Genomic DNA, 11,811 nt, shown 5'->3' with positions numbered 1-11,811 from the left:
ACCCTAACCCAGCACAGGACATGCATGCAGTTCAGTGAGTGAGTCAGTGAGTGAAACAAATGGGACAAACCCACTAATGCCCATTTTGGGGTCTGAGCAACCGTAAAAGCCCAACAGCCTTATGCAGACAAAGGCGATCTCATTGAGTTGCAAGAGAGTAGCAGCTTGAAAAATAAAATTTATCCTAGGAGCTAGATCAATTCTACATTCAGACTCCTGCCTCGGAGCAGGGCAGCTCCTGGCAGCCAAATTCCTGTCGTTATTTGGCAGCGCTTATCTCTGAGAACAACTCTGGGGCACTTATGAATATAAACAAGTCCTGCTGAGAGGCGCTCTGACTGGGGGCCCCCTCCAATCAGCCCTCCATTTGCCAGCACATTTTCTATCAAGACGAAGGCGAGTGAGTCACAGACGCAGGAAACAGCATGACGCAGGGCTGCCAGTGAGTGGATGTCCTTGTGGAAACGGTGCAGGGGTCGCCCATGTCCTTCGCTGGTGCTGGGCTGAGCTCCCATGACCAACAGGCAGCCTACTCACCTCCCAGGTCGGAGGGGTGGGGCCGCTGTCCCCAGAGCTGCTGGAAACCCGCAGGGGCGCCAGGACTGGAGGACATTGCCCTCCGGGGCAGGCAGACCCCACAACTAACACAGGTTGCACAGCCTGCAGGGCAGAGCCCCTACCCAGACGGACGCCACAGCCAAAGGCTCCTCCCTTCCCCAAATGCCCTGTTGCAGGACCTTCCAGGGTCAGCCCACAGGGTGGCAGTTGGAAGAAGTCCCCTGCTCCCCAGGGTCAGGGGTCTGGCATGGGGCCAATTCTACAATCAACGCAGGCGGTAGAGCCGTGTCCTGAGAGTTGGGACATCCCTGGCTCCAGAGAAGTGACCTGTCCCCAGCCCTCTACTCCCAGGCCAGCTGTCTCCTGTTAGCCCAGAAACTCCAATTACCTTGAGTCTGAGGCCCCCAGGAAGTTTCTATTGGTTTTTGGCTCCTGTAAAGTCTCATCTAAGGGGTATAAGAATGTCCATGGAACGAACTGGATCTCCCTGGTTCTTAAAGGGGCAGAAGCGCAGGGGCCGGGGTGAGGTGGGACCTGCTGCTTCACGGACCTCCGCGTCCAGGCTCTATCGTGAAAGCCCCACTTCACCCCCGCTGCCTGTAGAACAGTCTAGAATGACCCCAAACATCCCTATGTCAGGGGAGGGGAGGGAAAAGACTGGCCTCAGACTTAGGCAAGGAATCATCTGATTTTATTTAGAAACGGCTGGTCATGTGGTGGGAAGGCATGTATGATACAAAATTACAGGGGTTTAGTTCATTATACAATAAAATCATCAAGTCTTTACAAGTCATTACAGTCTTTGGATTTTTTTAAAACTCCCATTCAATGTGTAGCAAATGAATGTACTCCCCCAAGCAAAATCACTTCTTTATATGTGAACGCATCATATGTACAGAACTCCACACATAGAGAAGGTGCCCCCAAACTCCCCAACACACAGTGCCAGCAGCCTGGCCGGACAGTGGGCTTCTCAGACACGCACGTGGGAACCATTGAGTCAGTGTCCTGGGCATAAAACCCAGGCTGCACTCCTGGCCCCAAAGGAGGCACCGCAGACGGACAGGCAGCCACCGTCTCAGACACTTTGTGTCCGATAACCCTGGGAGCCAAGGGCACCGAGAGATGCGGCCCACAGGCAGGCTCGGGCCAGGAAAATAAACACCCACAGGCTTCTTGTCAGTTTCGCATACAGGGAACCTGAAGGCAGGGGGAGAAAATGAAGGAAGGGGGCATCTAAGCACCCTCTCAGCCTTTCAGACTCTTCAGTGGTTCTGTCTGGAGAGTATTCTCTCACTAGACACACGGGTCCTCCACTGGCCAGGCTGGGCATTGGGACAGCTGCGCCCCACTGCCCTTGGTTCCCCGGGGGTGGGAGCTGGGGGACGGCAGTGCAAGGTGGGAGGCAGGAGCCAGGAGGGTCCCACCCAGTTTCTGCTTGGGGTGCTTGTTGGCGGTGCTGACGCATCCCCTTCTGCCCTCACGCCGCGTCCAGAGCCTGGGCCCTGCCAGGAGCCACGGGGTAAATCCTAACGCTGACGCTGGACTTAAAATTAGGTCAGTTCATTAGTAAGGCGAGAAAGGAGGATGAAGCAGAACCCTCTCTCGGGCTCTGGTCCTCACACTTACTCACAAGCCCGCACCTTTCTTTCGCCCAATGCCTGCTGGGCTGTAGAGACTGTCGGGGCTTGTGGCTAGTGACATCTGCATGGCACCACTCACGGTTCTAGGAACAAGTCACAGCAGTCTGTACCTGAACGCAAGGGTGAAAATGGGAGAATGGAGCAGGGCAGGCTTCCTTCCAGCACAACCGCAAGGCCCTCGGAGGAGGAGGAGGGCTCGGGCCCCCAGGGAGATGGGACGTGGCAGTGTGCCTGCACGAGCTATTGACACACAATTCACTGGCCCTGAGGGGGCGTCCAGATTGTGGAACAAATAGCAAGAGGGGACCCAGGACTACACGCACTGCCCCCCGCGAAGACTCAGCAGGATGGCTGAGCCTGGAGCTGGCACGGCCCTCCCCGCACAGCAATGGCTCACCAAGGGCGCCTAGGAGACCCACACCTCCTGACACCCTTGTTCTCAGACAGCCCTGGGCGAGCTGAGAGCTCCAGGCAGCACTTTCCCCCCAGGAGAAATGGCTGCTTTTGCACAATGGGCACAAACAGCTGAAAACTATGAACGAGCCGCCTGTCCCAGCCGACTTGGCTCAGCTGCTCCGAATGTCGGGAAGCTTCACGCAGCACCAGGCCAAGGAGACCCTGCAGGCCCCAAGGACAATGCTCCCTGGGAGGTTCGGGTTGGAGGCAGAACTAGTGGGAGAATCTCAGGCACAGGAATCTGAGTCGGGGCGATGAGAAGGGGGTCCCGAAACCTCTTCAGATAAGAAGGCTGACCTGAAGTCACTCCAAGTTCTTCCATTGTTTTGAGCTTCGGATAATAAAAACCCATTCGAGTCAATAATTCCATCACAGTCTGTCCCACTTTAACCGAATGATAGCACGACACTCGTCACTTCCACACTGGCCTCCCTGAGACAGTTCTAGAAAACTGTTGCCGAGGCAGGAGAGGAAAACGCTAGGAAGAGTCCTGGGCAAATGGGATGGGGAGACTGAAACAAGGTAGTTAGACAAACCAGACAGTTTGAACAACTTATACCAGCTGGTGAAGTGCAAGACCTCATTTTTCCTAACCAAGGACACGTGAAAGCAAATGGTCGACACCTCCCCTCCCCAACCAGAGATACGGAGCCTTGATCTCCCTGGTCAGGGGATAGAGGACAGATGCCACTTGTGCCAGCCAAACCCAAGGATGGACGGAGTCAGGGGAACAAATAACACAGACCTGATTAGAGCAAGAGAGAACCGAAATAAAAGTAAAACAGAAAATCAGACCAAAGAATAATCCCAAACTCCCCTATATGCTCACTTTAATTCATCAGCATATTAAAAATGCACCTGGAAAGCAGACGAATATTCTGCTAAAACCCTCCCCTAAGGTTTTCACCTGCAGGAGAGATAAAACCCTCCAAAGCCCAGTGCAGCTCGCTCGAGGGCATGCACACGCCCCTTCCTGGGCAGGAAGGAGCCTTTCTTTCTCACCTCTAAGGGCCCCACGAGACTTGCAACCAGGGGAGCGGCAGGCAGCAGCAGCTTGTCCTGGGCTAACCCAATCTTGTCTCCAAGACCTTTTCTCTGACTTCCCAGTGAGCTGACAGCAGCCCCGCCTAGGTCCCCTCTTGTTGCTTCTTCTGCCCTAAGTCCTTCCATTGTTGCACTGTCCCCAGCCCCAATAAGTGTACTCTCAACATCACCTGGACTCCTGCTGTGAAATCTTTCCTGTACAAAGTCAGGAACCACATGCTACAGGCCAGCCTGAGGCAGAGCCGCTCCGGGCCAGTCCCTGTCCGGTAACATTGCCACCATGTCACAGAGCAGACAGGCTTCACCAAGTAAGGAAAGATCATAGACACCAACAACCTTCCATTTCTAGTGTCTTCCCTGCAGCGAGCGCGGGGCACGGCTTCCTGCCCACAGGCAGGTTGTCTCTGCCCAGAGAAAGGGACGGGGTGCTGGCCCGTGTCCACAGACCTCACTGATGGAGATGGGGAGAAACTCTTAACTGAAACAGACCTTTGGGACCTGTGCTGGAATTAAGTAGAAAAGCAGAGCACAGGACTGAGAGCACTTCCCTTGGGGTCAGAGGCCCAGCTGGGGCCAGGCAGGCGCACGCAGCAGGGCCTGCCTGAGACCTGGGCGCCCAGCGGACCGCCACCCCTGCCAGGAGGAGACAGCGGAGTCTCCTGTTCAGGCCTCGTGGAGGGCAAACCACCAGCCGTGGTGCCCTCCTGTCTGGTCGCCAGGACTATGAAAACAGAAAGACACCTACCTCGCAGGCCAGGGGTGCCATGTGCACAAGGATGGGGCGCTGAAGGCAGCCGTCACGGGGGAGCTGCCTGCGAGAAGCCCTGCCAAGGAGGCCGAGCCGGGGAGAGCTGGGTCGGGCACGCTGGGGTCTGGGCCAGCAGACCGTCATCAAGAAAGCAGTGGGTTCAATTACTAAAACCTGGATGCGGCCCGTGAGCTCCCTACGCTGGGGTGGGGGCTGGGCCGAGGCCAAGGTGATCTAAGGAGGGGCTGGCAGTCTGCTTCGTGGGGCAATGGAAGAGCCCAGGCTGGGAGTCAGAAGCTGGAGGTTTTGTAAACTGGAAAAAAAAAAAAAAAATCACTGAACTTTCCCTGGTTTTAGCCTGTTCCCTATGAGAAGATCCTTCGAGTCCTGGAACTATGAGTACGTGCTGAGATAAAGCTCAACAAGGGGCATGCTCTTGACCTCCCGGCCTGTCCCCCTTCTGTGAACACCGGGGAGGAGTGATGACTGGCAGCTGCAACTCTGGGTGGGCTGAGAGCTGTGAAAGGCCAGCAGACCCCAGAGTGATCCTGGCACCAGGAAGGGTGGGGAAACAGCTTCACCTGGCTGACAGCTGACGGTTAAGAGACAGGACCCGAGGTCCAGCCAGGCATCACCACGTGGAATTACTAGGAGCTAATCAATCCCTTGGCCCCTTCCCCCTGAAGTCAGCTGTGCCCCAAGGATGTCCCACTGGGGACTCTGAGCAGCCCACCCAGGGGCTGTTCATGAGGGGCTTCAAATACCTAGAGAACCAGAGATTAAAAAACAAAACAAAACTTTTTGGGTGTTGTTTTTAAAGTCTAAATATGAGAACTAAAGACAGGCAGCCAGGAGAGCTGTAGCAAATCCTGACCCCAGATGACAGGCTCAGGCACTGATGTCCCTGGGAAGGGCCAGGAGCACCCCCTCTCCCCAAGTCTGCAAGGCACCTGCCCTCTTCCTGCTTCCTCAGATGCCCTGCAAGCGGGCACAGGTGACCTGGCAGGAGGTGGGCGAGGCCTTCTGGGCTGGGCCTGGCCTGGCCTGCACTCTGCATGGGCCCACCGCAGGGGTGGTGGGACAGTGCTCCCTCTGAGGGGAGTCTGAGGATAGAACTGCCAAGTTAAACTGGTCTGAGGACTTTCCCAGACACCAGAATTGCACCAAATAAGGTCTTGAGGCCTCTGATGGCCTTGGTCATTGACTGAAAGCACAACATAATTCTCCAAGTTTTCTGCTGTCATCTTAGAAGAAGGCCACTTGCATGTCTTTATAATAAAGTAACAGAGGAGCGGTCAACACCCGGCCCCTCTGGGGACCCCTGCCCTGAGGCTGGCCCCGGACACCTGCACCTGGGCAGACGATTGTGACTCGCGAATCATTTCAGCTTGAAAAATAAATATAAATAAATATATTCCAAACACTCTGTTAAGGGCATAAATGGCAAGGAGAAAAAAATCTGGGTATAAAGATGCTAAACACCCCCAGAGAAAGCCCTCAGGAACCCTGTGGGAAGGGCTGGGACGGGGAGGCGCCTGTGTGGGCCCTGGCGGGGACTGGGGCAGGGAGTGCAGCCGCCCGAGGAGCAGGCGGCCCTGGAGGCCAGGGAGGCCCCTGCCTGCGAGGGGAAAAGGCACTAGGTGGGGTTACTCTTTAGTACTAGATTAATGGGGCGGCCAAGGCAGAAAAAGCCACGGCAGCCCCAGGCAGGAGAGCCCCATGACCAGGGGGTGGAGCGGGGTGGGGGGTGCCTTCAGGGCCTCCTTCCCCACAAGCCAGGCCCACTCTGGGTTTCTAGAACCTTTAACCCGCTACCCTGAGGACAAGCCTCCTCCTTGTTCTCTGGGTGGCGGAAGAAATAAAGCCTGAGTCCTGGGAGAAAGGGGGAGGTCACCAGCCCTGCGTCGTGCAAAAAGCCTAAAAGCCTGCGTCGCCTGCTCCCTCGGGGAAGGGGTGTGAGGGGACGCGGCCGCCGCTCCAGCTCCAGCCCAGGGCTGTCCGGCCGCCCGCAGGCAGTGTCTCCGGGGCAGGTGCGGCTCAGCTGGCCCAGGACTTCCGCGCCTCGGGGTTCTTGGGGTTCCTGTCCGTCCGCAGCGCCGCGGGGCCCTCGGCCTTGGCCAGAGCCGCTGTCAGGGAGGCCAGGTTGGTGGCGGAGCCGGAGAGGGTGCTGCTCCTGCGGGGCTCGGGGGCGGCCTGCAGCCGGAGCCCCGCGCTGCGCCGCCGGCCGGCGCCCGCCGCCCTGCGCACCCGGCCCGGCCGCACCAGCAGCCCGTAGCCGGGGTTGCACTTGAAGTACTGCTTCCCTGCGATGGAGCCGTCGTTCTTACCTGCGGGGAAAGGAAAAGACGATGCAGAGGGGGATGCAGGCGGCTCGGCGCCAAACGGCCCGCACAGGTGCTCAGCGGGGACAAATGAGGCCGGAGCGGCTCCCGGGCGGGTCGCAGCGGTCGCCGGGGACAGACAACCCCAGGCCGCGGCGTCAGCACTGACCCCCGTCCCACTTAGGGTACAGATTATTGTCACTCTAGAAAGTCGAAACGTAAACGTAGGATGGATGTTTTCGGTAGAATAATTTTTTCCCAACGTATTAGATGGTAACTAGCAAATTTCCAAATTGTAGTTTGCCAGCTGTCACGCTTGATGTGTCAAGACGGACTGAAACTTCCTTTGTAAAAGTGAATAAAAAATGTTTTAAGGTGAAGGATGAGAACACAGCACCCAGGTAGGGGGTGGACAAGCCCAAACCAAGGGGCCGCCTTAACCCCTAAATGTCAACATCTCATGGTGATGGGCTGCTCGGGAAAGTGATCTTTGTAACTGAAACGATCATGACTTTTCTATACTCCCCCTCTGCACAGCCTAACCTGCCCTTCTCTATCCCTCTCCGCCTGTTCCTTACATCATGCCTGCCTTTGCTTCCTCAATATTACTTACTGCAGGGTCCCCAACACCCTGGCCATGGACTGGTAGTGGTCAGTGGCCTGACTGGAACCGGGCCAGTCACAGCAGTGGGAAAAGTGTCTTCCGTGAAATGGGTGGCTGGTGCCTAAAAGGCTGGGGGCTGCTGCCCTACAGTACTCCTCTCTCTGCTTAGCCCATTTTTTTTTCTTCATAGCACTTACTACTATCAAGCTTTGTTTGTTTAGTAATTGTCTCCCCTCTAAAATAAAAGTCCAGTGAAACTAGAGACTTAGTTTTGCTCCAGAAGGTAAGCCCAGAGCCAGGACAGTAACTGAAACATAATAGGTGCATAAATATTAAATCATTGGATGAATTCATCTATGTGCTAATCTCCCTTTAATTTTTAAATTTAATTCCAAATTGTTTGCCAAGTCCTGTTTGCATTTCAGCAGAAATGGAGTTTAAAAAATATTCCAGCCTGTGGTACAATCATCTTCTAGAACCACTTCCAATTTAAGATATTCTTTGCAGAAATTATTTTTAAAGACACTGACTGACCTTGCAGCTAAGCCGAGAGGCCCAGAGACAGACGTCCCAGAGCAAACCACCCGCAGCTGGCCCTCCGTTCCCACCAAGGCCAGCACATCTGCCCCTCTCTCCTGAACAGCTCCGCCTGCCCGGCCAAACACAGCCCTCGTAGCGACCCACCTCCACCGCTCCCAGCCCCCGCCTTGTGCAAAGGCTGCCCCGACCCTCCTATACTGCTGGGGGGAGGGGAGGGGCTGGGGGGTGGAAACTGGTCTGGCTGCCCTCAAAGTATTAGATCAGAGTTAGCTCCTGGGATCTACTCAAGAGAAATGGAAACGTGTGCCCACACAAAAACGTATACACAAATATTCCCAGAGCATTAGTCACCAAAGCCAAAACGTGGGAACAACCCAATGTATGTAAACTGACAAATAGATGGACAAAATGCGGCCATCCAGACGATGCCATTCGGCCACAAAAAGGAGTCACACTACAGTAACCTGTGACAAATGGACACACCTTGGAAACATTATGTTTAGGGAAATAAGCCAGGCACAAAAAACCCCAGGTTTTGTAGGATTCCAGTTACCTGGAAGTCCGGACTTGAAACATTTCATACAATTTTAGAGAGACAAGAAGGCCAATGATGGGCCACCTAGGATTTGAGGAGGGGAGGAGCCTTGCTAAGACCTGTGGACTTTGCGCGGTGATGAACCTATGCCAAGATTAGCTGATGGAAATGGGTGCACAACTGTGTAAATACACTAAGAACCACTGAATTGTACACTGTAAAGTGGATTTCACAGTATGTAAATTGTCTCACTGTAAAGATGTTTTAAATAAAACACCTGAAGGACAAATTACTTCCTTAAATCCTGCCCTCAGTTTCTCTGAAAATGACTGATTCGCTTTAAGCTGTACCATTCTAGAATGAGTCTTCAGACCGGCAAGCCTGCCACGGATCTTAGCCCAGCTTGTCGTCTGGTCTCAGCTTGTGGGCCGAGCAGCCTGGCGTGCCTCAGGAGCCACCGAGCAGCCCCCGGGGCTCAGCGCCTGTAACCGGAGCCAACACAGCAGCTAGAGCTACAGTTCCAGTTCCAATGCAAATGCATCTGTGACTAAAGAAAGACTAATGGCATTAAAATTCATTACCAAATTTATAGCTTTTAATTAATGTCTTAGGTTTCTGAGAAATTTCTGGAGGCTATAAAAAAAGAGAGCCTGACTTAAAACATTTTGAAAAAGTTTATCTAGAAAAAAATTCCTCATTTTGAAAAGGAGGCTCAGAGGTCAGCTGCTGCGCCCCAGGGCACACAGCAGGTTTGGCAGCCTTGCGGGGAGCACACTGTTCGCTCAGTGCCTCCAGCCTGGACCATCCCACACAGCACTCACCTGAGGGCAAGTCCAGCTCCACTCCAACCCACGTCCCTTCCTGAAAGTCGGTGGGCCCGATGTATCTGACGATGCCCCCTTTGTTGGTGCCCACGGTAACATATTCTCCTTCTCGGAGCCACTCGGGGACTTCACTGGCCTCCTCAGAGTCAGAGGAAACTTCCAGCTTCTCCAGGTTCTGTCCTCCAGAGCTGCCGTCACCAGGCCCTCTGGAGACCAGCAGGTCCTCCACAGCACCAGTGGAGGCACTGGGGTCCCCACCCAGCATGCATGTGAATGACTTAAGCTCCGAGGTCCGCACCTTCCGGATTCTGAATGGGGACGGCGGAGCCGGCGGCTGGGACAGCAGGTCGGGAGGCAGCGGTGCCGTGGAGACATCTGGCTCTAAGCTGATGGCTGGTTTGGCCCAGTCCTTGGGTCTCCCTAGCGGCTTGGTGGTGGGGGAACTGTCATCTCTGGGTGACTCCTGGGGGGCAGAAGCAGGAAGATGAATCGGTGAAGTGCCTGCTTCTTCATCCTGCTTCTGTAAGGGAACCGCTCCCTTGGCCTGGGCCACACCGTCACCGTCACTCCGTGGAGTCTGCTTTGATGGGACAGGCAGTGACAGAAGGCTGCTCTGACCCTCCAGCAAGGCAGGGAGGGTGCCGTCTGCACCAGGGGCAGCAGATGGAAACAGGGGCTCAGTGTCCGGGCTGGCCAGGCAGGGGACAGGATGGGGTGAGCCGGGCATCTGCCCCCCCACCTGGGCGGTGGCGTCCAGGCCCGGGGCGCAGGCATCGGACAGCGTGGCGGTGGAGACGCTGTGTGAGAAGTACCCGCTGGAGGCCTCACTCAGGGGGCTGGGCGGCCCGTCCTGCGCTTCGGTGACCTGCGTGCCGGCGGCCATGCACTGCGGTGAAGGCACTTGAGTTGGTTTGTCTTTAGTCCTCAGCACTGGAGCAACCTGTGCGGTCATGGCAGGGGCTGCACTCAGCCCCACGCTCTCGCAGGGAGCCTGAAGCAGGAGAGGGCAGGTGTGAGTGGTCAGGGCAGGGGTAGGTGTGCATTTCCAAAAGCGGGGAGACGGAGGCTGTGTAGGGAGCTGACACCTCCGAGCTCCAGCCTCAGCCCTACTGCTTCCTCCACGGACCGCGTCCCCACACGCGGCCCTGAGGGGCTGCTGCATTCGGCTCAGCTGGGAGCCCAGCACACTCCCCTGTGTCTGCCCTTTCCGTCCCCGCCCCTCTGTGTGGAGATGCTACCAGACGCCTGTATAATAAGAAATATATACTTGGTCTCTGCCCCCATTTTTGGCACAGAGCTCTTTCTAAAACTGTTGGAATTTTCTAAGAGATAAGAGCTAGGTCAGTGGTTCTCAACCTTCCTAGTGCCGCGACCCTTTAATACAGTTCCTCATGTTGTGCTGACCCCCAACCATAAAATTATTTTGGTTGCTACTTCATAACTAATTTTGCTACTGTTATGAATCGTAATGTAAATATCTGATATGCAGGATGTATTTTCATTGTTACAAATTGAACATAATTAAAGCATAGTGATTAATCACAAAAACAATATATAATTATATATGTGTTTTCCGCTGGTCTTAGGCAATACCTGTGAAAGGGTTGTTAGACCCCCAAAGGAGTTGCGACCCACAGGTTGAGAAACGCTGAGCTAAGGTGTCTTGATATTCAGAACAACTCCCTTCCAACACTCCTGAGTTTGTTAATAAAGTGACTTAGAAATCCCCTAAGGATGGGGGCGGGTTTGCCAGGGGAACCAACCACGCTTAAAGGGTTGGAACTTTCGGCCTCACCCCCTGATCTCTGGGGAGTGAATAGGGGCCAGAGGCTGAATCAATCACCAATCACCAATGGCCAGTGATTTCATCAACCATTCCCTACGGAATGAAACCTCCATAAAAAGGACAGGTTTTGGAGCGTTTCTGGGGGAGTGAACACGCGGAGGTGTGAGAAGAGTATCGTGTGTGGAGAGAATGGAAGCTTTGCACCCCTTCCCCAAACCCTGTCCTCCGCAGGTCTTCCACCTGGCTGTACCTGAGTTTATCCTTTTATAATAAACCCATCACTTAGGAAGTAAAATGTTTCTGAGTTTTGCGGGTTGCTCTAGCAAATTAATCAACCCCAAGGAGCAGGTCATGGGAACGTCTGATTTACAGCGAGAGTCATAAGTGCAGGTGATGGCCTGGACTGGAGACTGGTGACCGAAGTGGGGGGCAGTCTGGTGGTACTGAGCCCCTAGCCTGTGGGATTGGAGGCTGTCTCTGGGTAGACTTCGTCAGCTGGAGACCCAGCTGGTACATGGGAAACAGCACACACAGGGCTGCCCCAGGGTCAGGTGGCATGAGGCAGCAAGGCCTCACCACAGTGTGTGGCACACAGTAGGTGCACACAAAAATCGCCATTCCCTCATCCCTTCCCAGCATCCCCCGCCTCCCTGAACTCAGGCTAAGAACTTTGCTCCCTTGGAAACAGATGCCTTGCCCACCCCCAATCTCCCAGGGAGACTGAGGGAATCGCTAGAGGCCAGAAAAACCCT

At 54.9% G+C, this 11,811-nt stretch overlaps 1 protein-coding gene across 1 annotated transcript in view; it reads right to left on the bottom strand.

The window, feature by feature from the left end:
- Window positions 1-5,989: 5,989 nt before the first annotated feature.
- KIF13B (kinesin family member 13B) overlaps window positions 5,990-11,811 on the bottom strand; it is a 172,005-nt gene continuing 166,183 nt past the window's right edge. Inside the window, exons 39-40 of the mRNA XM_090289006.1 lie at window positions 9,271-10,264; window positions 5,990-6,776 (exon numbers count right to left, since the gene is read on the bottom strand). Coding sequence (XP_090145132.1) covers window positions 6,487-6,776; window positions 9,271-10,264 — 1,284 coding nt within the window. The 3' untranslated portion in view covers window positions 5,990-6,486. The remainder of the gene's footprint in view (window positions 6,777-9,270; window positions 10,265-11,811) is intronic.

The sequence above is a fragment of the Furipterus horrens genome, unplaced genomic scaffold (assembly GCF_987537825.1).
Source record: "Furipterus horrens unplaced genomic scaffold, mFurHor1.1.pri manual_scaffold_10, whole genome shotgun sequence".
In the NCBI taxonomy this organism is placed as follows: Eukaryota; Metazoa; Chordata; class Mammalia; order Chiroptera; family Furipteridae; genus Furipterus; species Furipterus horrens.
Note: the sequence above shows the minus strand (reverse complement) of the source record. Positions and strands in the feature narration are given on the sequence as shown.